Source organism: Capricornis sumatraensis, chromosome 2 (assembly GCF_032405125.1).
Source record: "Capricornis sumatraensis isolate serow.1 chromosome 2, serow.2, whole genome shotgun sequence".
NCBI lineage: Eukaryota > Metazoa > Chordata > Mammalia > Artiodactyla > Bovidae > Capricornis > Capricornis sumatraensis.
The window spans coordinates 114219185-114244713 of record NC_091070.1 but is presented as its reverse complement, the minus strand read 5'-3'; the positions used below and the strand labels follow the sequence as shown (position 1 = coordinate 114244713).

The 25529-nt window shown below is 42.1% G+C and overlaps 1 protein-coding gene across 1 annotated transcript in view; it reads right to left on the bottom strand.

Moving 5' to 3' along the window:
* FCRL5 (Fc receptor like 5) overlaps positions 1-14499 on the bottom strand; it is a 120429-nt gene extending 105930 nt beyond the window's left edge. The window contains exons 1-2 of the mRNA XM_068994108.1: positions 14451-14499; positions 4714-4968 (exon numbers count right to left, since the gene is read on the bottom strand). Coding sequence (XP_068850209.1) covers positions 4714-4968; positions 14451-14499 — 304 coding nt within the window. The remainder of the gene's footprint in view (positions 1-4713; positions 4969-14450) is intronic.
* Positions 14500-25529: the final 11030 nt, after the last annotated feature.

Below are 25529 nucleotides of genomic sequence, written 5' to 3'. Positions count from 1 at the left end.
AGGACCTGGTGGAATGTTGAGAGGACACTGGTTCTCTCTCTGAAGGAGATAGGGAGCCATGGGCAGAAGAGGAACATGATCTGATTTACGGCTTAGAGTTCCTTCCGATGCTGTGTTGAGAGCAGGCTGTGCAGAACCACAGATGAAGCAGAAGAACAGTATTATTGCAATCAGCCAGGTGGCTTGGATCAGGTGGTAGGAGTGGACGTGGTGGGAATTAGTCATATTCTGGCGATATTTTGAAGGCAGAGCTATCAGACTTGCAGGTAGATTCGAGGTGGAGGGTCTAGAATGACGCCTGGCTCATGGGCTGTAGCCCATCAAGATCCTCTGCCCATGGGATTTTCCAGGCAAGAATACCAGAGTGCAGTGCCATTTCCTACTCCAGGGAAAAATGTGATGAAAGTCCAGTAATGAAAACTTAAAGGAGCATCTGATGAATAGGTATAATAGTATCTACTGGAGTGAGGAAAGCCTGATAGTGACGGGTCTGAAAGAAAATAGAAGGGAAGACAGTGAGTAGAGATAACTCTTTTAAGGGGTTTAAATGTAAAGGAAGGCAGGAAAATCTTTGCTTTCCCGTAGTTAGCCCAGGATGTAAGTGAACCTGAAATAGAGGCTGCATTGAAGCCCCATAGGAATCATTTCTTCAGTGCCATAGTGGCTGAGTGGGAATCTGGCTTGACTTTATATGACTCCTTGGAGATAGATGAATGGATAGAGAGATATAAGCTAGGACTGTGCAATCCCAAAGGAAGGCTTATGTCCTCTATGGACATTTAGGGGCTCTATATTCACTCTTGGTACTTGTAAGTTTCATAACTTGCATGCCATTTGGTACTAAGATACTCTTAGACCCTCAGTAACAGAGTAAAATGATGCCTTAGATCTTTGGTCCTGTTCAACAATTTACTGAAAAGAGAGTATAGTTGACACTTAGGATGGTGGAGCTATGCCCTACCAAAACACTACTAATGACATGACGCTGTTCTTGGAGAGCAACAAAACAATGGATCAGCATTAAAATACACAAAATCATCCCCAAGGGGTGAAATGGTTCCTGGACAGCATTAGCTCACTGGAGTACCTCCTTACAACCTGAATTATTGATATTTAATGGAAGAAAGTGTCTATCACCTTGGAAGATGGCAAAGTGGCAACGAAATTTAAAAAGGAGACTCATAAAGATAGTGTTGGCTATGTCCACCCCTAATTTGAGAAATATGAGAATAAATAAGATCAATGGGGAATAAACCTTACTTCTCACGGTGACGTTCACTGCCTGGCTCTGGATGAGGCCGTAGCCGTTGTCAGCTGTGCAGTAGTAGCGCCCGGCATGGCTCTCCCTGATAACAGGGATCTCCAGCTCTGCTTTCTGGAAGCGCTGGCTTTTCTGCCCCAGACTCTCCCTCGTGTCCTCTCTGTGCCAAGAGAATGTGGTGTTCCCAGTGCCTTTGGCCACAGAGCAGACAAGGACCAGCATGTCCCCTTCAACCACCTGGTCTTCTTGGGGCTGGGTCTCCAGGAGCACTCCAGACACAGGGATTCCTGTGTGAACACAGGACGACAGGTGAGGGCATGATGGGAGGAGGCTGGGGCTGGGATGTTGGACAGGGGCACTTTTTATGGGACTTGAAGGTACAGTCTTCTGCAGGTGCTAGCACTGTAGCCCAGAGATTGCAGATTTCAGACCTAGAGCATCACTAAATGTAATAACCTTTTCATCCTGATACATAGGCTCCAGGAGAGAAAAATTGACTCTCCTTGGAAGAGTGTTTGGGTTTTATGTCAGGTCCTAGTTATTAGTCTGAATTATTTTGATCCCAGAGAGATAATAGCAACAGTTGCTCTCATTACATTGGCCTAGACTACATCCTTTTCCACCAGTCCTGCTTTTGGTACTTAAGCCGATATTCACTGTATTTACCTTTCTATGTATGTATGTCCTCCTCTTCCACTTTACACATCACACTGGTTGTTGTTACCAGTTGAGGTCCACCTCTGCGGTTATGTGTTTTCTAAACAGTTTCCCCACAGACCTGACATTCTAGAATCTGTCGCCTCAGTAGCAAAGCATTTAGCTTCTTGTTTTCATTTTGTTTCCCCAACTCTGTAACTACCTCCATGAATCATCTCTGTCATTTCAAGGTGCTGGAATTTTAAAGAAATGCTAAGTTTTTAGAGAAATATAGATGGAAGCAAAATCCTGCATTTCTTTTATTATAGTGCCTCACTTCTCATGAGATCTAAGCCTGGAGCCTCTGTCAGGCTGACAAAATCCATCTGTGCTTGGCAGTCCCTACCCCCACGGGGCCAGAAGGAGCAGCCAGGGGCGACATCACAGCCTGGCCCTCCAACACTCACTCTGCACGTCAATCTGAAGTGGGAGGCTGCGTTTGTGGATGCCACCAGTCACAGTTTCAGCACCACACCAGTATGATCCTGAGTCTTCTCTCCAAATGGCTGTGATCTGGAGGTCCGGGGACCCACTCCGGTTTGAGATCATGACCCCGTTGTCTCTGAAGAAGGCAAAGTGAAGCCGAGTGTCCGGCCGCTCCAGCGGGAGCTGTGTCCCGCAGCTCAGGTTTACAGGCTTCCCCTCTATAGGCTGGGAATCTGTGACTTCCAGCTTCGGACGTGAAAATAATTCTAGAGAGAAGAGGGAAACCAAGCTCTCAGTATGCGGCCAGCTTGGATTCTTGGTTCCAGAAAACTTCAGACATCCAACAAGACAAACTTATTGGCCTCTCTATTAACATTTTTCTTTCCCAGGACTATTTAAGTTAAATTACTCCACCTTCTCTACCTCTTAGAGGACTTAGGTCACGAATTTATCCCACATTCGCTATGGTATCAGCTTATATAGGGAATTTCCTGGAGGTCTAGTGGTAAGGACAGTGTGCTTTCACTGCCGAGAGCCCTGTTTCAGTCCTGATCCGGGAACTAAGAAAATCCCACAAACCGTGAGGCACACCAAAGCAAATCAGCAACCAAACAGACAGAAAAACTACTTACATAGATCCCCACTCAGGTGCCCAGTTTACCCCACCCTGACACTGCTAAGGAAATGTGTATGAAATGAAGGGTTTACCTTGGATTTGAATATTTGTCTGACTTGTTTTCAATACATAAGCATTTTCCAAGAATCCAATGCACTGGTAACAGCCACTGTTATTTAAACTTGCTTTCGGTATCAAAAGATCAAAGCTTTCATCAGTACCAGAAATAATTTTTCGATTCCAAGTATACTTCACAATAGCCAGTTTCTCTCTCCCCCTTTTCTGGCATCTCAGAACCAGATCATCACCTTCAAACACAGAATATGGCGCCTGGAGGATGAGGGAGGCTGGAAATCACACAGAGATAAGACACTGTCATTCAGGCACTCTTTCCTTCGAGTCTCTTGAATTGCAGAGTTTTTCTTTTTCTTCCTTTTCCTTCCCCAGGATTTAGTCTCCTGATCAAGCTCATTCATCTCCTTCCAAATCAGTGTGACTTGCTTCAGATACAATTCCTAAATAAATCCCAGACACATCTATTTAATAATTCAAGGACAGATTCAAAAATAAAAGGATTCTAACATGGAGAGGAAAAGCTGAGAGATGTGACCAAAATCTCTGACATTGCTGAATACAGCAAAGATCAGCACCAACCTGCTGACTAGATAACAGGAGTTGTCAAAGACGCTTTTGGAGAAATGCACTAGGAGGTGTTACAGTGCATTGAAGTGCACCAGGCAGAGGGTTTGTGGTCATAGACACAAAGCCGGGGTCGAGAGACAGTGAATGTGGTCCACTCGTGAACCTCTCATGCCCTGCAGATCCTGATTAGAGACAAGTTCTACCCTTTCTCTCTGAGATGACGGCAGTGAATGCCTGCTCCTCCTGACCAATGCCTGGGGAGTGATCAGACCAGGGGTCCCCAACACCCAGACCACGGACAGTGGCCTATTAGAAACCAGGCTGCACAGCAGGAGGTGAACAGCAGGCAAGCAAGCGAAGCTTCACCTGTATTTACAGCTGCTCCCCATCACCATATCACCACCTGAGATCTGCTTCCTGTCAGAGCAGCAGCAGCATTAGATTCTCACAGGAGCATGAGCCCTACTGCACTTGAATCATCCGCAAACCATCCCCTTCCACCCTACTCCATGAAAGAGCTATCTTCCACTGAAATGGTCCCTGGTGCCAAACAGGTTGGGGACCACTGCTCTAAATGAAGATCTTTGGAGCAGGAAAAACTGGACGAAGAGATATGTGTGCCAGTTAGACAGGAAAGTAGTGGAGAAGGGACAAATCCTAAGAGAGGTGAGGACACGAGGCCTGAGGATGGAGATTTCTCACCTCTGAATTCCTGTTTTAGGGCACTTTTTCCTTTCTATTTTGTGCTCAGCACATTCATGTAGACACAATTTCTCCCACAGGAGGCTATAATGTTGTTAAAGACAGGACCTAAGACAGCTTTACTTCTGAATCCCCTAAAACTAACTTCCTTTAATTATATGTGTGCAAGATGTCTGCTGATTAATGTTAGACATTTAAACTCTGATGTCAATAGTAGTTTGAAAAATACCTATAGACAATGCGGGAGGTCGGACATGAAACTGAAAGATCAAGGCTTAGAGTAGAATGAAGACTTTTCTTGGGAAATCCAGGGAGCTAAGATGTACTGAAACCGCTTCCCAAGTTTTCACTGATTCACCTACTTTCTCACCTGAAGAAAAGATCAAGTGCACGGGGTTACTTGGGAGTGAGCCTGGGGCCTGGCACCTGTACTGTCCAGAATCACGAACCTCAAGGGTATTTCCTGGAGTTTCACGTGGACGTGCTTTCCCAGAGAACCAACGGTAACCTTGTAATTTCTCTTGTGTATAGAAGTGAAATCCACTACAAGTCAGATTCACTCTCTCTCCACGGAAGACAGTGGTCCACGGAGGCTGGACGGAAATCACGGATTTGTATACAGCAGCTAGAGAGAAGAGAAATAAGTCTGAGGTGAAGGTGCCTGCATCCCCACCCAGGCAGTTTGTGTGGAATGGACCAGAAGACCTGGCTTTGGAGAATCTCTGAAAGAACCTGTGGCCAGGCTGCTGTTTTCCCAGGTTTCAAATTTGCTGACTGTTTGTCTTACTCAGGAGTGTCAGCAGCTGCTCTATGGTCTAGAGGAGAATACTGGCCTTTCAGAGGGCAACCCCAGCAGGACCTACTCAGCATGGGAGATCAGTGAGGAGAGACTTGCCAACCCCCTTACCTTTTCAAACAGGCCACATCCTCAAGCAGATTCCTCCTGGGCTCCTTCCCACCCAGACTCTTCGTGTTACTTGCATTTCTCTAAGAAGAGCATTTGTCTGGCAAGGCCACAAAGTGGGGTGAGGGATTATAGAGGGAGGGAGTGTAGGAATTTGGGGTCAATTCCACAGGTATGGAAAAGGGTCTATATAGTATTTTTACCAACAAGAAGTCGGTAGGGCTGTTATGAGCAGGCTGTTTTCTGAAGTGGGAATTACCCTGAAATAACTACAAAGGGTATGAGTGCTGGGAACCAGGTGCTTCTAAATCCCCACACCTCAAAGATACTCATTCATGAAAATAAAATGTGGGCCCTGCATAAAATCAAGCCTCAAGATCTTTGAATTATTGATGGACAGAAGCTGGAGAATGTAAGCATAAATACAAATTAAAAAGAAGAGGTTTCATTCTCCCTGTTGAAAGTAAGAGAAACAACTCTCTTTTTTTTCCTTCAGAATTTCTTTCAAATACATGTGACTCTTTATAATAGCTAAAAAGTCTCTTGCCTGTCTCATAACTCAGAACCATCTTTCTCAAGAAGGAGCCATCTCTTTGAAATGCAGCCATGTAGGGGGACAGCTCCTCTGGCTCCTGACTCCCCATTACCATGGAAGGGTAAGAGTTTACCTTTGGTGTGTACCTTGCTCCAATATGCAATAGTACCTCCAGTCTTACCTAAAGATACGTGCGAGCTAAGTTGCTTCAGTTGTATCTGACTCTGTGTGACCCTGTGGACTGCAGCCTGGCAGGCTCCTCTGTCTATGGGATTCTCCAGGCAAAAATACTGGAATGGGTTGCCATGCACTCCTCCAGGGGAGCTTCCTCCTGATCTGGGGATCGAACCCACATCTCCTGCATCAAAGGCAGATACTTCACCCACTGAGCCACTTGGAAAGTCCCCTACATAAATATATGAAACAGTTGTTTCTCCTCTGGATAAAAGAGAACTAGAGTGATAAATTGGATTTCCCTGGTGGCTCAGAAGGTAAAGAATCCTCCAAAATACAGGAGACTCGGGTTTGATCCCTGGGTCGGGAAGATCCTCTGGAGAAGGGAATGGATACCCACTCCAGTATTTTTACCTGGAACATTCCATGGTCAGAGGAGCTTGGGCTGCAGTCTATGGGGTCTCAAAGAGTCAGAGACAACAGAGCGACTGACACTAAATATGTGGCAAAAGGTGCTGTCAAGTCCTCCTGCTTGAGAACTAATTATTGTTCAATCTTGAAAACATGGATGTAATGGGCTGAATCCCCTTGGCCATATAAGAATGAGAGATCCCTTTCTATCTTTGCAATCTCTTGGTGGATTGCCTGTGATGGGCATTGTATTCTGTTTTAATGCTTCAGTTCAATTCAGTTCAGTTGCTCAGTCATGTCCGACTCTTTGCAACCCCATGGACTGCAGCATGCCAGGCTTTCCTGTCCATCACCAACTCCCAGAGTTTACTCAAACTCATATCCATCGAGTCGGTGATGACATCCAACCATCTCATCCTCTGTCATCACCTTCTCCTTCTGCCTTCAATCTTTCCCAGCACCAGGGTCTTTTCCAATGAGTCAGCTCTTTACATCAGGTGGCCAAAGTATTGGAGATTCAGCTTCAACATTAGTCCTTCCAATGAATATTCAAGACTGATTTCCCTTAGGATGGACTGATTGGATCTCTTTGCAGTCCAGGGGACTCTGAAGAGTCTTCTCCAACGCCACAGTTCAAAAGCATCAATTCTTCGGTGCTCAGCTTTCTTTACAGTCCAATTCTCACATCCATACATGACTACTGGAAAAACCATAGCTTTGACTAGATGAACCTTTGTTGGCAAAGTAATGTCTCTGCTTTTTAATTCACTGTCTAGGTTGGTCATCACTTTCCTTCCAAGGAGTAAGTGTCTTTTAATTTCATGGCTACAATCACCATCTGCAGTGATTTTGGAGCCCAAAATAATAAAGTCTGCCCCTGTTTCCCCATTTATTTGCCATGAAGTGATGGGACCAGTTGCCATGATCTTAGTTTTCTGAATGTTGAGGTTTAAGCCAACTTTTTCACTCTCCTCTTTCACTTTCATTGAGAGGCTTTTGAGTTTCTCTTCACTTTCTGCCATAAGGGTGGTGTCATCTCCATATCTGAGGTTATTGATATTTCTCCGGCAATCTTCCAGCTTGTGCTTCATCCAGCCCAGCATTTTTCATGATGTATTCTGCATATAAGTTAAATAAGCAGGGTGACAATATACAGTCTGCACGTACGTTTTCCCTATATGGAACCAGTATGTTGTTCCATGTCTAGCTCTAACTGTTGCTTCCTGACCTGCATACAGATTTCTCAAGAGGCAGGTTAGGTGGTCTGGTATTCCCATCTCTTTTAAGAATTTTCCACAGTTTCTTGTGATCCACACAGTCAAAGGCTTTGTTGTAGTCACCAAAGCAGAAATAGATGTAGTCAATAAAGCAGAAATAGATGTTTTTCATGAACTCTTTTGCTTTCTTAATGATCCAGCACATGTTGGCAATTTGATCTCTGGTTCCTCTGCCTTTTCTAAAACTGGGTTGGATATTTAGAAGTTCACAGTTCATGTATTGTTGAAGTCTGGTTTGGCGAATTTTAAGCATTGCTTTACCAGCGTGTGAGATGAGTACAATTGTGCGGTAGTTTGAGCATTCTTTGGCATTGCCTTTCTTTGGGATTGGAATGAAACCTGACCTTTTCCAGTCCTGTGGCCACTGCTGAGTTTTCCAAATTTGCTGGCATATTGAGTGCAGCACTTTCACAGCATCATCTTTTAGGATTTGAAATAGCTCAGTTGGAATTCCATCACCTCCACTAGCTTTGTTCATAGTGTTGCTTCCTAAGGCCCACTTGACTTCACATTCCAGGTTGGCTGGCTCTAGGTGAGTGATCACACCATCGTGATTATCTGGGTCATGAAGATCTTTTTTGTACAGTTCTTCTGTGTATTCTTGTCACCTCTTCTTAGTATCTTCTGCTTCTGTTAGATCCATACCATTTCTGTCCTTTATTGTGCCCATCTTTGCATGAAATGTTCCTTTAAAGTGAAGTAGCTCAGCCATGTCCGACTCTTTGCGACCCCGTGGACTGTAGCCCACCAGGCTCTTCCATCCATGGGATTCCCCAAGCAAGAATACTGGAATGGGTTGCCATTTCCTTCTCCAGGGGATCTTCCCCACCCAGGGATCGAACCTGGGTTTCCCACATTGCAGGCATATGCTTTAACCTCTGAGCCACCAGGGAAGCCCGAAATGTTCCTTTGGTATCTCTAATTTTCTTGAAGAGATCTCTAGTCTTTCCCATTCTATTGTTTTCCTCTATTTCTTTGCACTGGTCACTGCTACTGCTGCTAAGTCGTTTCAGTCGTGTCCGACTCTGTGTGACCCCATAGACGGCAGCCCACCAGGCTCCTCCATCCCTGGGATTCTCCAGACAAGAACACTGGAGTGGGCTACCATTTCCTTCTCCCATACACTGATCATTGAGGAAGGCTTTCTTATCTCTCCTTGCTATTCTTTGGAACTCTGCATTCAAATGGGTATATGTTTCCTTTTCTCCTTTGCTTTTGGATTCTCTTCTTTTCACAGCAATTTGTAAGGCCTCCTCAGACAGCCATTTTGCTTTTTTGCATTTTTTTCCCCCTTGGGGATGGTCTTGATCCCTGTCTCCTATACAGTGTCACAAACCTCTGTCCATAATTCATCAGGCACTCTATCAGATCTAGTCCCTTAAATCTATTTCTCTCTTCCACTGTATAATTTTAAGGGATTTGATTTAATGCTTGTTTAGTACTAAAAGCATTTGCTCTCTTTCTTACCTTTGTGGAGAGGATTTCTGGGTTGGTAGATTTTGTTTTAACTTTACTTCCCACAGTTATTACTGTGGTTCTTTCTTATCTGAATGTTTATTTTCTAAGTTTTGCTGTTCCAAGGTTGTGAGAGTTAGTAACTGATGGGTGACGGTTCAACTGTGGCATAAAAATTATTCTGAACTGAGGGCATAAGATAAAAGATTCTATTTATTCATTTTTATTCTGAATTCCCTTATCTGTCTAAAAGCAAAGCCAGTGAAAACAGTCAATTGTTATAAATCACCTCCCCAGGAGCAAATAAACAATCAGCTCTTATCACCAGCTACTGAAAGTCAACACCACACCTAAACAGACATTGTGACAAAACTAGCTTAGCTCCCATCTATTCTTTTAAGGGCCTATTTATCTTTTCTAAAACCTATTTGTTTTCCAGTAAGTGGCCTTCCAGTCAATCCTAAAGGAAATCAACTGTGAATATTCATTGGAAGCACTGATACTGAAGCTGAAGCTCCGATACTCTGGCCACCTGATGCACAGAGATGACTCATTGGAAAACACCCTGCCTGATGCTGGGAAAGGTTGAGGGCAAGAGGAGAAAGGAGCGACAGAGGATGAGATGGTTGGATGGCATCCCTGGCTCAATGGACATGAGTCTGAGCAAACTCCGGAAGATGGTGAAGGACAGGGAACCCTGGTGTGCTGCAGTACCTGGGGTCGCAAAGAGTCAGACACAACTGAGCAACTCAACAGCAACAACAACGAAGTGACCCTCTTGCCCTTCTCCCCTTCTTTCCAATCCAGATATTACATAATTCCTGAATTCTAATGCTTCCTTAGGTTGTAGTTTTCTATGTACTCCTGAAGTTTTGAATAAATTTTTTTTTTTCTCTTGCCAGTCTGTCTTTTGTCGGTTTCATTTGCAATTTTCCATTATAAACATAAGAGGATAGAAAAAAAAGTTTCCATCTTTGACATAATAAAAGTCATTGCAAACCAAATTATTCACAAACATCCACGTAAACTTTCTCACTCCTTTAATGCTGCTATCTAGCCAGAACAATGCTTTGACAGGCTAATCGTTCATGGTATGTACAATGAAAATTGACTGTTAAAGTGATACTTCAGATTCTGTCAAAGATGCAGTAATTCATGAAGGTGGTAAAAGTTCTGTGAGACCACTGCTCTGATGCCTCCAAAGTCACTGACAAGTGCAGTAGAGCAAGATCTGTTAACAACTGAAGAGCGGAAATCAGTGATACGAACAATACTTGTTTGGTTTCTGAAACTTAGTCCCAGTGCCCATCTGTTGAGCCTGTTGCCTGCCGATAAGTTTGAAAAACAGAAGCACTAACTGCCCAGCTATGTGACACAGTTCTGAGTAAGGAGATGTCAGAAGAATAAAGCTAGGAGTGAAATAAGGGGTGAGGATTCTGGGGAAAGGTTTTTCCTTTATGGTGAAAGGAGAGAAGCATAGCAGGGCAGCTCCTCTGCCGTTTGAGTTTCCTACTCCTCCCTCCCCCCGCCCTCCTGCTTTGCACACAGTTGTGATGCCTGAAGCTGTGACTGCGATCACATACCAAAAAAAAAAAAAAAAAATCAATATTTGCTTCATGCTTTGTTCTACAAATTGCCTATGGTAATCTAAATTTTGTGATGAGGAAAACAAAGTAAATTATTTCCATTTATATTATCTTTTTTCAAAAATAATATCTCAATGTTGAGGATATGCAATTTACCATAAAATTGTAAGTGGAATCACTTAAGTGTCTTTTTATCTTAGTACATTTGATACTCAGATAAGGAGGACCATCTGTATTTAAGGGTGTATAAGGAATTACTTTTTTTAAAGCTTGAGACTTTTCATGCATGTGTGCTACGTCGCTTCAGCCGTGTCTGACTCTTTGTGATCCTATGGACTATAACCCTCCAGGCTCCTCTGTCCATGGGATTCTCTAGGCAAGAACACTGGAGTGGGTTGCCATGTCCTCCTCCAGGGGACTTTCCTGACCTGGGGATTGAACCCACATCTCCTGAAGCTCCTGAATTGCAGGTGGATTTTTTTTTTTTTTTTTTTTTTCTGCTGAGCCAACAGGGAAGCCCTGAGACTTTACCTATTCTCAACTTTTTCCATAAGAAAAATACACCCAAATACACCTTAGAATTATACACAAATGTAATGAAAATACTCACAAAAATTGTAGAGTGACCTGAATGCTTGTTTTAAACAAGAAAACTAAGTGTTCTGTTTGGTTATATAAACATTCATATGTCTCTGCAGACCTTTTTTCTCTCTCTTTCTTTAGAGGTTTGTACAGAATACTATGTCCCCAGCAGGTATGAGACTGTGTTTCTCTTGAAGAGAATAGGAATCTGCATTATCTATATTCCTGGGAAGAGCCTGGGATTGGGGAAATGGAGACTTGGGCAGTGGGTCTTGTTCTAGGGAGAAGGGGAAACTTCCTTTGATGGACACAGGTTCATTCCTTGCCACACCAAGTAAGCTGCCCCTGCTAATACAGGCAGCCCTGTGGTCAGGAGCAGACACATCTTGTCAGGGTCTTTCTGAGGTTGGGACGAGGGCAGTGGGTCCTGAGGTTACCCACGTCTACTGGCTGACACTCTCTGTATTTTATTTCGCCATCATAGAACTTTTAAGAAAGCTTTGTCAAGTTATGATCTCCTCCCAGTTATTTGTGGGAAAAAGTCTGTATCCATGGCACTGAGGGGGAGACTCTTCTGGGAAGTTTCATGGGACACTGGGCATCAAGGGGCAGTGGCTCCTGCTGGCTGGAGTTAACTGACCATAATCAGCTCCCTGGGAAGAGGAGACTTGAATGAATCCTCAGGGACTGCCAAAATTCCTGGAAACATCTCCCCAAAGAGGCCTGGACTTTCTGCTAAGTAGTAGGATAGGGGCTCAAAGTCATCATGATCTGAGCTTATTAACAGAGAAATATCTACAAAGAATGTTGAAGTTTGGGATGAGTTGGTTGCACTTGCTTAGGGGCAGTGATTTGTCAGGGGCTTCCCAGGTGACTCGTGGTAAAGAATCTGCCTGCCAGTGCAGGAGCCACAGGTGATATGGGTTTGATCCCTGGAGGAAGAAATGGCAACCCACTCCAGTATTCTTGCCTGGGAAATCTCGCAAACAGAGGAGCCGAGCAGGTTGCAGTCCACAGGGTCACAGAGTAGGAGATGACTGAAGCAGCTGAGTATGCAACTGATCTGTCAAACTGGGGGAAATATGGAGAAGCCAGCAAGTTGTTTGCACCTCAACCTCCCCCACTGAGGTAATAGTTTATTTCTGTTCTTCCCCCCTCAGGAGTCTATGCATTCTGTCAGTTCAGCTAGAATCCCACATCAGATGGGGACACACCTTCTCCTTGAATTTCATGACATATATCCCAGGTCCTCCTCCAAGATCATCCGGCACAGCAGCAGGTTTGGTCCGGGAGTGTGACCCGCAAACTCTCAGGGTCAGAGTCCTAAGACGTGTTTTTACCTGCCCGTAGTCCTCAAGAAAAGGATGCGGGCACGACAAGGTCCCTTTTGACAAATATTTGAGATAGAGGATGGCTGTTAGGACATCCAGAAACGTAAACGAGAAAGGGAAAGAAGGACTTACCAAGTGGTCCACTGACTGGAGCTGCTGCAAGAGAATAAAGAGTCAGGTGTCAGCACAAGGCGATGAGTCCCAAACCATTTCACCCTGACAGCCCACCTGCCACTTTCAACTTCCACCCAAAAGGAGGAAAAACATGCCCAGATCCACCCACTCTGGGGAAAAAAGGTGAGGTCATGGCTAGCGTCTCAGGCTGCAGACTCAGACGGAAACAGGTTTGAATTTTAGCTGTGTGACCCTGGGCATGCTACATAAAACCTCCAAGGCTCAATTAATTTCTTCATCTGTAAAATGAGGACCATCAAAGTGACCTCGAGGCCTTATTTTAAGGAGATAAATTAGTAAGTCGTCAGTTAAGTGTTGCTAAAATTATTTTTTAACATAACTGTGGCTGCTGCTGAGGCTTAGCTTTTTGCTATCTTCTTGCCTGGAGTGTTATTCTCCTACCTCAGTATGAAGCAAAAGCAAATTACACCCATGCATTAAAGCTCAGATGAAATTCCGCCTCTTCCATGAAGCCCTCTGAGATACCTCTATGCCACAGAACCATCACTTTTCTTTTGACTTAGAACCCCTCCCACTCAAGTTCACATGAAACCCTCAACTGGACATGCAGTATGGGGCAGTGTTTAAAAGCATAACTACACTGTCAGAGTAGAGGTTTGAATCCTGACTCTGCCACTTAACTGGGGCATGAAACTTAAGGCAAGACGTCATCTCTTTGCCTTAGTTTCCTCACCCATAAAACAGGATTTACAGCAGCTCCAGCTCTTCGATTGTTAAAGAATTAGATACATTAATACAATGAGATATTCTTAGAAGACTATCTGACACAGGGTTATCAGCAATAATTAATTATCATCACATATTATCCTATAATCCATTGTGCAATATTTTTCTTGTATTGCCAGGTCAAATACCCTTTTGATTTCCTTATCAGAGTGTCAGTTCTTGAGGACAGAGGCTACGTCCTCCACGTTCCACATCCTCTGTATTGCCCAACACTGTGCTATGCCCCATATGGCCACTCATTCACTATTTACTGAGATCCTGTAATGCGCCAGTCACACTAATAACTCTTCCCTTCTTAATTAGAGCCTGGAGATAGAGCTGAGAACAAGACAAACACGTTTAACAAAATGCATTGTACAAATGACTGGCTAGTCTTTAGTTCCCAAAGCTTGAACTACTAGAGATTCAGTGTCTCATTTGGATAGATATTAGCAAGTAACACAGAAGCAGGGAAGCAAAATCAAAGGAAAACTTCTCACTCTCTTTGCAAACATTAGAACAGATTTGATCTTTTAATACAGAGAAAGAAGTAACTATTCTCAGCAGAAGATCATTCTATATCAGCCCATGGTCAGAACATGGTCCTTTCACAAGGGAGTCAGTTCATCTTTTACTCCTAGTCTTCATGATCTGTGATTAGAGAGGTAACAACTAATTGTAGTTTGTTTTTTTTTTACACGGAAAAATAAGTCCACTTTTTGGAGAGTAAAAGGAATTTTTCAATTAGGCAATTAAAAGCAAATGAGGAACACATTTTTGGAAATAATTTTTTCCCTATCTTTCCATTAAATTGATATCTTTCTCCTTTGTTCATTTTCTGCTGTTCTAAATGGGAGTAAAATCTCTTTTTTCAGCAGCCAGCCCAGAGAAGCCGTTTGCCTATGGAGAGACTCAGTTTTCCCAGTGAGCAGAGATGACCCCCACCACTTACCGAGGACCAGCAAGGATGCCCACAGCAGCACAGAAGCCTCCTCTAGCATCCTGAGGAGCATCTCATAGGAGACAAGCCAGTTCCCAGCACTGGGGAGTGAGTTCAACAAGTCTCTCTGAGTATCACTGCTCAAATTAATGAAGTGAAAAGGGGAAGTGGAGGAATCCTTCTTTAAATACCAAATAGCACATTACCCTGTGTGAGAAAATCTCAATGATGAAAGTCAAAATTTGATCAAAATATTTAAGAACTGCTCAGATATCTTGGTATGAATAGCTTCTCAAGGCTTTAGTTGTCTTATTTTCAGAACCCTCCAGACTCTGTCTTCTGAGAAAACTGTAACCTATCCTCTCTGCTACCAGATATCAGGTAAGACTGCAATCCAACTGAGATCCACATAATCCAAGGATGTGGCTGTATCATTCCAGTGTTCAAAAACTTCCCATTCAATGCAGAAATGACCCTTGGCAAACTCTACTGGGCCACCTCCAGATCACCATCTATATAGGATGAAGTATCTGAATCATAAGACAACTCGTACCTTGTCTGACCTCTATGAAAATACCCTGGTTCATTTGTCTCAAATGAAGATACAGACTGATCTGAGAAGGTTGCAAAGAATAAATTATAGCCCCATCATGCTCTTCCTGGAAAATGGACTGTGAGATTTTTGATTTAAGATCCTAGAATCCAAAATTTGCTACAGGAATGTCTCGACCAATGTATATTAATTACATAAGTATAACTCGGTTGGTAAAGAATCTGCCTGCAATGCAAGAGACCCCGGTTTGATTCCTGTGTCGGGAAAATCCACTGGAGAAGGCATAGGCTATCCACTCCAGTATTCTTGGGCTTCCCTTGTGGTTCAGCTGGTAAAGAATCCGCCTGCCGTGCGGGAGACTCCGGTTTGATTCCTGGGTTGGGAAGATCCCCTGGAGAAGGGAAAGGCTACCCACTCCAGTATTCTGGTCTGGAGAATTCCATGGACTGTATTCCAGGGGGTTGCAAAGAGCTGGACGCGACTGAGCCACCTTCACTTTCAGGCATAGTGCCAGGTGCCAGGAGAATAGTGGTAAGCAAGACTCGATAAGCTTTCATCCTAGTGGGGAGACAGTAAAGCCAACAGGAAGTTAAATAGAATGAAAAGTGCTCTGATAGTTTAGAAGGAGGGAAATCTGGCCCAGTTCTGGAGAATCAGGAGAAGTTTCCCATGGAAGAGACATCCAAGTAGACTGAAAGATGAGCGTGGTCAAAGGTGGAGGCAGTCACGTCACCGTCTTCATCACACTCATAGTATCTGTGACTAAATGACCCCTGGCCTTCTTAGGAGGAGGAGATAACAGACATAGGATAAATTAGGTGAATGGCCCATATTTTTCTCATAATCACATTTTTCTATATACATACAGTTGTTTCTCTAATTAAGAATCATACTGGACATCAATTCTAGGCAATGTCCATGACCTTAGAAGTATCACAAAATAAATAAAATGCATCTCCTTTAAAGACTTTGTAAAATGTTGTAAGGATCAAAGTATTGATAGACACAACACACCATGGGAACATAAAGAGTGTCAAGGTGGCACTTAGGTCCTTCATCACCTAGCTCTGTGACCTATCATCTTCCAACTGTTGCTATTTGTCTCAGGAGGGGTGAGGCATGGATTCAGATCTTGTCCCCACCTCTTATTAATTGTATGACTGTGGTCAAGTACTTAACCTATTTAGGTCTCAGATTCAACACTGGTAAAAACAAGATAAATATAATATTCACTTAAAGGGCTTCCCTGGTGGCTCAGACAGTAAAAAAACTGCCTGCAGTGCAGGAGACCTGAGTTCAATCCCTGGGTCAGGAAGATCCCCTGGAGGAGGAAATGGCAACCCACTCTGGGATTCTTGACGGGAAATTCTATGGACAGAGGAGCCTGGCAGACTACAGTCTATGGGGTTGCGAAGAGTTGGACATGACTGAGCAACTAACACTTTCTCTCAGAGGGGATGTTGCTATTGTTGTGTGTATGAATGCAATGATGTAAAACTCATGGCCCAGTGCTAGGCACAATGTAAACATTCAATAAATCACTATTATTATTTTAGGGTTATGAACTAGAAAGCATTTTATAATTGATACTATATTCTACAAAAAGTATTTTACACTAAGTACTCCAATATTATTGATTCTGAGTAGAGGGGAAGCTGAAATCACATCTTCTGTTTTCTTGTTTTGGGCATCAATTTTTATGAATGAGGGATATTCAATTAGCAAATAAAATTTTATATTTATGACATTACAAAAGATGTCCAAGCACAAAAATCACATTGACAACCACTATGTAAAAATTTACGTAGTTTAAGTCAAGTACTATTTTTGTTGTGTTTAAGTCATTGCTATAAATGCATGTAGTTATCATAACTATAGTTTCATTTCAAAACATCAGCAAATACCACAATTTATTAGGCAGTGTCTTAAACAATCAAGAACAACTTTTAGATTTTATGTTAATGAGAAACAGTTATATTTATATTTATTTTTACTGACAGTAAATATTTATTTTTACTGACTGTAAGAAATTGATCTTTTTCATGTACGAAAAAATATTTAAAACTCTGCATTTTAAACATAAATTTTAAATTTTGGAATAATCTTAGATCTACAGAAAATTGCAGAGATAGTACAGAAGTTTCCTATGTATCCCTCATCCACTGTCTCATGTTATAGTGGTACATTTATCAAAACTAAGAAACCCTGATTGGTATATTACCTTTTAAAAATTTTTATTGGAGTATAATTGTTTTATGACGTTTTGTACAATGAAGGAATCAGCCGTATGTACACATGTATCCCCTCCCTCATGAACCTTACTCCCACCCCCACCCGCATCCCAGTCCTCCGGGTCATCACAGAGCACCCGCGGAGCTCCCTCGGCTGTACAGTAGCTTTGCCCCACTAGCCATCTATTTCACACATGGTAGTGTGTGTATATGTCGATTCCCAGTCCATCCCCCCTCCCCTCTCCCCACTGTGTCCACATGCCTGTTCTCTACGTCTGCATCTCCATTCCTGCCCTGCAAATGGGTTCACCTGTACCATTGCCTGGAAAATCCATCGGCGGAGGAGCCTGGTGCGCTGCAGTCCATGGGGTCGCTAAGAGTCGGACACGACTGAGCGACTTCACTTTCAGTTTTCACTTTCAAGCATTGGAGAAGGAAATGGCAACCCACTCCAGTGTTCTTGCCTGGAGAATCCCAGGGACGGGGGAGCCTGGTGGGCTGCCGTCTATGGGGTCACACAGAGTCGGACATGACTGAAGGGACTTAGCAGCAGCAGCAGCAGCAGTACCATATTTCTAGATTCTATATATATATGCATTAATTTTAATTTCACACTTTACTCAGATTTTACCATTTTTTACTTTAAAAAACTTTTTTTTTAATGGGCAAAGAATATGAATGCATTCTTCACCAAAAAAAAAAAAATGTATATATATACATGGATGATAAATAAGCATTGAAGAGCTGTCCCAACATTATTAATAATTAGGGAAATTCAAATTAAAACCATACATGATACTACTATATACCCATTAGAATGACTAAATTTTTTTTATCCTTTTTCTCTTTGTAGTATCCAATCTAAGATACCACATTACATTTAGATATTTCTGCTTCATCTACCCTGGTCTGTGACAGGTTCTCAGTCTTTGTTTTCCGTGACTTTGACAACTTTAAGGATCATTGGCCAGATATCCTATGATGCTGTTTCATCTGCGTTTATCTGATGTTTTTCTCAGGATTCGACTAGGGTTACGGGTTTGCAGAAAGAATGCCACAGTGTGCTTCTCATCATTTTGTATCAAGGGATACACAACATCAACATGTCTTATTACAAGTACTGCTTATCTCAGTCACTTGGTTATGGTGGTGTTTGCCAGTTTTCTTCAATGTAATGTTACTATTTATCCCTTTCCATCCTTTAGTGTTTGGAAGCAAGTTCCTAAGTCCAATCCACATTCAGGAAGTGGGGTTGAGAGGGTGTTAAGTTCCACTTTTGTAAGGAAGATTTGTCTTTTGGTCCCCATTATTTATTGATTTGTCTCTGTGTGTTCATTCATTCATTCAGTCTTTGTTTATATCACTATGAAGTCATGTGTATTCATTTTATACTTTAGGTATAATCTAATGCTACTTTATCTCATTGCTCAAAATATTTCTGCTTTGTCCATTGGGAACTCTTGCAACTGAGTCTCGGTATTTCCTTTTGACATGCTTTGTGCTATAGGATGAAGCTGGGGATGGGAAGGGAAGGAGGAAGCTGCAGGCTTGGGACCTGCAACCAGAGCTTGCATTTCTTATGGTGTCATGTTCCAGTATGGAATTCCAAAGGTCCAAGGAGTTTATATTTGAACCTAGACTGGCAGGTCATCATAAAGGTATATTTGCTAAAGTAAAAGGAAAAAACATATTTTACTATTTCACTAGATTGATTTATAATGTTTAAACCTCTGCATATATGCAAGGAAGGCCTTCATTTCTATTCTTGTCTTGGATGACACATGTTAGGGGGCCCCTACTTATTTGGAAGGGAAAGTGAAAAACTGATCTACTGATTTTGCTTACTGCTGCTGCTGCTGCTAAGTCGCTTCAGTCGTGTCCGACTCTGTGTGACCCCACTGACAGCAGCCCACCAGGCTCCCCCATCTCTGGGATTCTCCAGGCAAGAACACTGGAGTGGGTTGCCATTTTCTTCTCCAATGCATGAAAGTGAAAACTGAAAGTGAAGCCGCTCAGTTGTTTCCGACTCTTAGTGACCCCATGGACTGCAGCCTACCAAGTTCTTCCCATGGGATTTTCTAGGCAAGAGTACTGGAGTAGGTTGCCAGTATAGAAATTAATTTTCTTACTACTTCACTTCCATTGGCCAAAACATTTTGAGAAAGAATCAGCAAAATAAAAATTATAAAACCATAACTTTTAGTTGGACTTTGCAATTTTCTAAACCAAGCAATTCACTGGCAGACTGTATATTAAAGAATTAAAAAATCTAGATACTAAAATAAGGCCACCCATCACTGGTAAACAGCATTAAACTATGCATTTGGTTCTAAATTTTGTCTGTAACTACACATTTTTAGCTGCAACTGCACATCACGGAGAAGGCAAGGTCAATCCACTCCAGTACTCTTGCCTGGAACTTTCTATGGATGGAGGAGCCTGGTAGGCTGCAGTCTATGGGGTCGCTAAGAGTCAGACACGACTGAGAGACTTCACTTTCACTTTTCACATTCATGCATTGGAGAAGGAAATGGCAACCCACTCCAGTGTTCTTTCCTGGAGAATCCCAGGGATGGAGAAGCCTGGTGGGCTGCCGTCTGTGGGGTCGCATAGAGTTGGACACGATTGAAGCAACTTAGCAGCAGCAGCAGCAGCAGTCTGTTTCAAGGGGTGTGAATTCCAAACCTATGAAAGTCAGGCAAGCAATGTAGGGTAAAAAAGGTCAGGCGTGAGAAAAATCAATTGTCATAATGCATTAAAAGTTTAATAATCTTATTCTGATGAGCTTGTTTGCAGGGCAGCAATGGAGATACGGACATAGAGAACAGATAGACCAGAGATGGGGGGAAGGAAAGAGTGGGACGGATGGAGAGAGTCGCCTGGAAACACATACACTACCGTATGTAAAATAGATAGCCAGTGGGAATTTGCTGTACAACTCAGGGAATTTGCTGTATATCCAGCAATCCTGTTACTGGATATTTATCTGAAGAAAATGAAAATGCTAATTCAAAGGCATATGGACCCCTGTGTTCTCTGCACTATTATTTTCACTGGTCAAGATATGAATATTCCCTAAATGACCATCAGTAGATGAATGAATGAAGAAGATGTGATGTATACACAGGGGAAGCATTATGCATATATGTTTATATATATATATGGATACATAAACACACAAGGAAATACTACTCAGACATAAAGAAGAATCAGATCTTGCCATTTGTGACAATATGGGTGGATCCAGAGGGTATTATGCTTAGTGAAGTAAGTCAGACAGAGAAAGATGAATACTGTATGATTCACTTAAATGTGAAATCTAAGAAGCAAATGAACAAATGTAACTAAACATAAATAGTCATAGATAGAGAGAAGAAAAAGTGGTTGACAGAGGGAAGAGAGTTGAGGGGAGAGAAATAGATGATAGAGAGTAAGAAACTAACTTCCAGTTTCAAAATAAATGAGTCATGGGCATGAAATGAGCAGTGTGGAGAATATTGTCAATAATTATGTAATATCTTTGTATGGCAACAGATGGTAACTAGATTTGTCATAATGATCATTTTGAAATGTATGGAAACATCAAATCACTATGTTCTATGAGAGGAACTAATTGTACTGTAGGTCAGTTATACTTCAAAAACAAACAAATGCATAGAGATGTGATCAGATTTGTAGTTACCTGAGATGGGGGAGGGATTTGTGAGGGGGAATTGGATAAAAGTAGTCAAAAGATACAAATTTTCATCAAAAGGAAGCAAATTTTTTTTTCATCTAAGTTCACAGACAGCATGTGGGATCTGTCAGCATGTGACATTCATGTTCCCCAAACAGGAATCAAACCCATGTCTCCAGTGTTGAAAGCACAGAACCTTGACCGCTAGACCACCACAGAAGTGCCTCTATTTCTTTAATTTTGCACTTAAATCAGATAATAAATGTTTACTAACCTTATGATCCTTATTTCATGGTGTATGTAAGTTAAATCATTATGCTGTACCACCTTGAACTCATATGATGTGTGCATGCATGTTCAGTCATTCAGTCAGGTCTGACTCTTTATGCGACCCCATGGACTGTAGCCTACAGGCTTCTCTGTATGCGGGATTTCTCAGGCAAGAATATTGGAGTGGATTGCCATTTCTTCCTCCAGGGGATCTTCCCAACCCAGAGGTCAATGCAAATGCGTATTTGCATTTCCTGCTTTGGCAGGGAGATTCTTTACCATTGTGCCACCTGAGAAGCCCTAAACTTAGACAGTGCTGCATGTCAGTTATATCTTCATAAAACTGGAAGAAAAAAAGACAAATGGTCACAACATTTAGTTTTGTTGTTTTGTAAGGTTGAATAGCTATTTGCAAATGTAAGCATCTCTGATCACGGGTAGAAATTTTGCACAGTGGTTTTCATATTCAGAAGGACTTAGATGTTTGGAATTCTGGTATTCCTACATTGCCATATTTGTTTTTCACTGTAACATTGCCTTACTGTTTAGTTATTTCTATTTGAAACTCTTGAGCTCAACTATCACGTTCATTGGAAAAGGCCAATTTAACCATGTTAGTTTATTTTCAGACATTTTTTTCTAAATTTACTTTTCAACTCCATAATTAGAGTTATATAGTTTGGGTCATCCCTTTTATTTCTAGAAACTGATTTCAGTCAATGGGATCACAATTTGGGGGAATTATAATACTAATGGGGCTTTCCAGGTGGCTCAGTTGGTAAAGAATCTGCCTGCAATGCAGGAGACCCCAGTTCAATTCCTGGGTCAGGAAGTTCCCCTGGAGAAGAGATAGGCTACCCAGTCCAGTATTCTTGGACTTCCCTGGTGGCTCAGATGGTAGAGAATCTGCCTGCAATGCAGGAGACCCAAGTTCAATCCCTAGGTGGTGAAGATCCCCTAGAGGAAGGCCACTCCAGCATTCTTGCCTGGAGAATCCCCATGGACAGAGGAGGCTGGCGGGCTACATGTAGTCCATGGGGTCACCAAGAGTCCGACATGACTGAGCAACTAAGCACAGCACAGCACATAATATTAATGAATGTTTCCCTGAGACATAGTGTTTAAATTTATTGAATCATCCACTAAAAAACCAAGTATTTGACTTAATCTTTGGTGGGGAGCCGAGGTCGATGACATGAATGAGTTTCTTTCAGTTCTCTATGGTATCACGTCACAAGTAAGTCACCTAAAATTCATGTACAAATGACAGCTATACTCTGCCTCTCATTCATCAAGTAAAATGGCTAGTCTTTCTGTGATCCTAATCCCAAGAATATATCTGGCTTATGGTTTTAATTATTGAGTTTGAGATGTGCTCTGTTTCAGCATAGAGTGATTTCTTATGAATGGTGCAATGATCAAATTTAGTTCCTTTTCATTGCAAATCATAAGTTCAGTATTAGCACTGACCACTGTAAGAGCACATTTTTACTAATTTTGACCAGGCTATATTCAACTTTGGGCTTCCCAGGTGGCTCAGTGGTAAAGAATCTGCCTGTCAAGGCAGGAGACACAGGGTATGCAGGCTCCATACCTGGGATGGCAAGAGCCTCTGGAGAAGATGAGGGCAACCCACTCCAGTATTCTTGCCTGGGAAATCCCACAGACAGAGGAACCTGGTGGACCACAGTCCACGGGGTCACAGAAGAGCTGGATACGACTGAGCGACTGAGCACATATTAACTTTTCAAGACTTGTGGTAGATGCAAAAATAGCCACAAACTCTTCCCCAACCTGCATCTGTGACCTTATAATGTGACTTGGTAACTTCTCTCATGAAAGAGGGGAATCTGTTTCTTTATCTCTTGAATACAGTATGGCCTAACGTCTTGCTTTGGCCAATAAAAAGTGGCAGTAGCAATGATATGAAAATCATGAATGTCTCAAGAGGTTTTGCATGCTTCTGCCTTCACTGCTTAAACCAGACAGCCCAAACCCAATCATCAGGTGACAGCAGAAATGCATAAGAGAACCCAGCCAATAACTGTTGAGCACTGCCTAAGCCGAAACAGCTGTTGAGATAAACCCAAGCCAAGTAACAGTGTTGCCAAATCATAAGATAAATAAATGTATGTTGATTTAAACCATTAGTTTTAAGGTGATTTGTTACACAGATTTACTATCTGATGGCTTTCCGTGGTGGTTCAGTGGTAAAGAATCTGCCTACAAGGCAAGAGACAAAGGAGATGAGGGTTCAGTCCCTGGATTGGGAAGATCTCCTGGAAGAGGGCACAAGATTCTTCTTGACTGAAGAATCCCATGGACAGAGTAGCCTGGTGGGCTACAGTCCAGTGAGTCACAAAGAGTCAGACACGACTGAATTGACTGAGCATGCGTGCATACACTATCTGATGTGATTTATCTTAATGCATTATTAGCATCAGGACCAAAACTTTTAGTTCCATCTTAATTCTTAAAGATATTGAAGTAAATAGTTATTCCAGGTGGTGGTAGTATTTATCTTTATACTTTTATAAACTGCTGTAAAAATGCCATACATTGGTTAAAAATTTCACACACTTGTCCTTTCAGCTCTTAAATCATATTTTCAACTTCCTGAACATCAGCCAATGCTTAATTCTCTTCAGGAAACACAATATTTTTGCCCTCAAGAAACATTCTTTTATAGATTTAGCCTCTGTGAAAGTTCTTGTACTTAGAAAACTTTTTGTTTCTTATTGAGCATGTAGCTGCATTTCATAGTGGTAATATTTAATTTATGAACACTAAAAAGAGGACCTCTTTAAAGTTCAGCCTTTTATTTTTTAGTTCATTAAGTTCTTCAATGTGCATCTTCTCTAGCCTGTCATAATTCTTGCTATAATCTGTTTTACAGTAGTAACTTTATTTGTATCTAATCCAAAAAGACACATTTTGGAAGTTCCCTGGTGGTCTAGTGGTTAGGATTTGGCACTTTCACTGCCAAGGCCTGGGTTCAATCCCTAATCAGAGAACTGAGATCTTGCAAGTCATAGGGCTTGGCCAAAAAAAAGACGCTTTATTTGCATGGATATGTAGAACACATATATGGGTCAATTGGTCATATTTTAAGATGACTGAGTTAGTGGTGCTAGCAGACTCTTGTCATTTGCTTTATTTGATGTCTTGAGTACAACACACTGTTCTTATCATCACTTTGATTTCCTTTTAGGTGGACTCACCTGATGCATGGTCTTGGTGAGGAAGAGTGCAGTGTCTCCTTTTAAAAACCCAATGAACAAGACTATTCCATCCCCCATTCCTGTGCCGTTAAGAGATAGATGTGCGACCCATGCTCAGCCTGTTAGTCCTCTACCCCAGGACTTTGCAGCTTGAGCTGGTGGTATTAGGGTATGGGGTTGCTACAGGGTACAGATCAGTGTGTAGACCACATTTCTGTAACATGAAATTTGCTGTGGTCTCTACTGCTTGGGCCACTTACTCTCTCGTTCCTATCCATTTCCTAAGCCTAGTCATTCCACATTCTGAGTCGCTAATATATTTTCGGTTAAATATCCCCATTTTGAAAAGTGAGCCAGAACTGATTTCTGTTCTAGAACAAAAAGCCCTGACTAAAATATTATCTGAAGACTGGAGAAGAGAAGTGGGCTTTCTGTAGTCTACTCCATTGATTAGACTATATGAGCATATGTAGGGTTCTTTGCATTTGCCTGTGTTTGGAAAAAGGTGGTAGCAGTAACATGGATAAAACTCACTAAAGACCTCTTGATAAATTTGTATTTTGGAATGTCTGTAAGGAACAGTTCTTTCCATAACAATGATGATAATAGCAATCACAATATTAAAATTACCACTTATTATATGCCTTCTTTACAATAGGCATTTATTTCTTAGAAGTTCTCAATCTTATAACAGCCCTATAAGAACAATTACTCCCATTTTATAGATAAGATAACTGAGGTTCAGAAAGGGTAATAATTTCCCAAAGTTAGCCAAGTGGTAAAAAATCAATCAGCATTCCCATCCAGTCCAAATCTTGTCTTTTTGTCCTGCCATGTAACCTCGCTTCCAAAAACAGAGAAGGTTCTAGCCCAGAACACCCTGTGAAGTCTCTGCAGTTACCTTTTAACCAGTAGAAGATGCATAGATATAGCAAAAGGGACTGGCACATGATTGAGAAGACTAACAAGTCTCATGATCTGCTGTCTGCAAGTCGGAGGCTCAAGGCAGCCAGTAGTATTGTCCTAGTCCAAACCTGAAAGCCTGAGAACCAGGGGAGCCAATGGTAAAACAGTCTGAGTCTGAAGGCCCAAGAACCAGGAGTGCTGATATCTGAAGTCAGGAGAAGATGGATGTCCTGG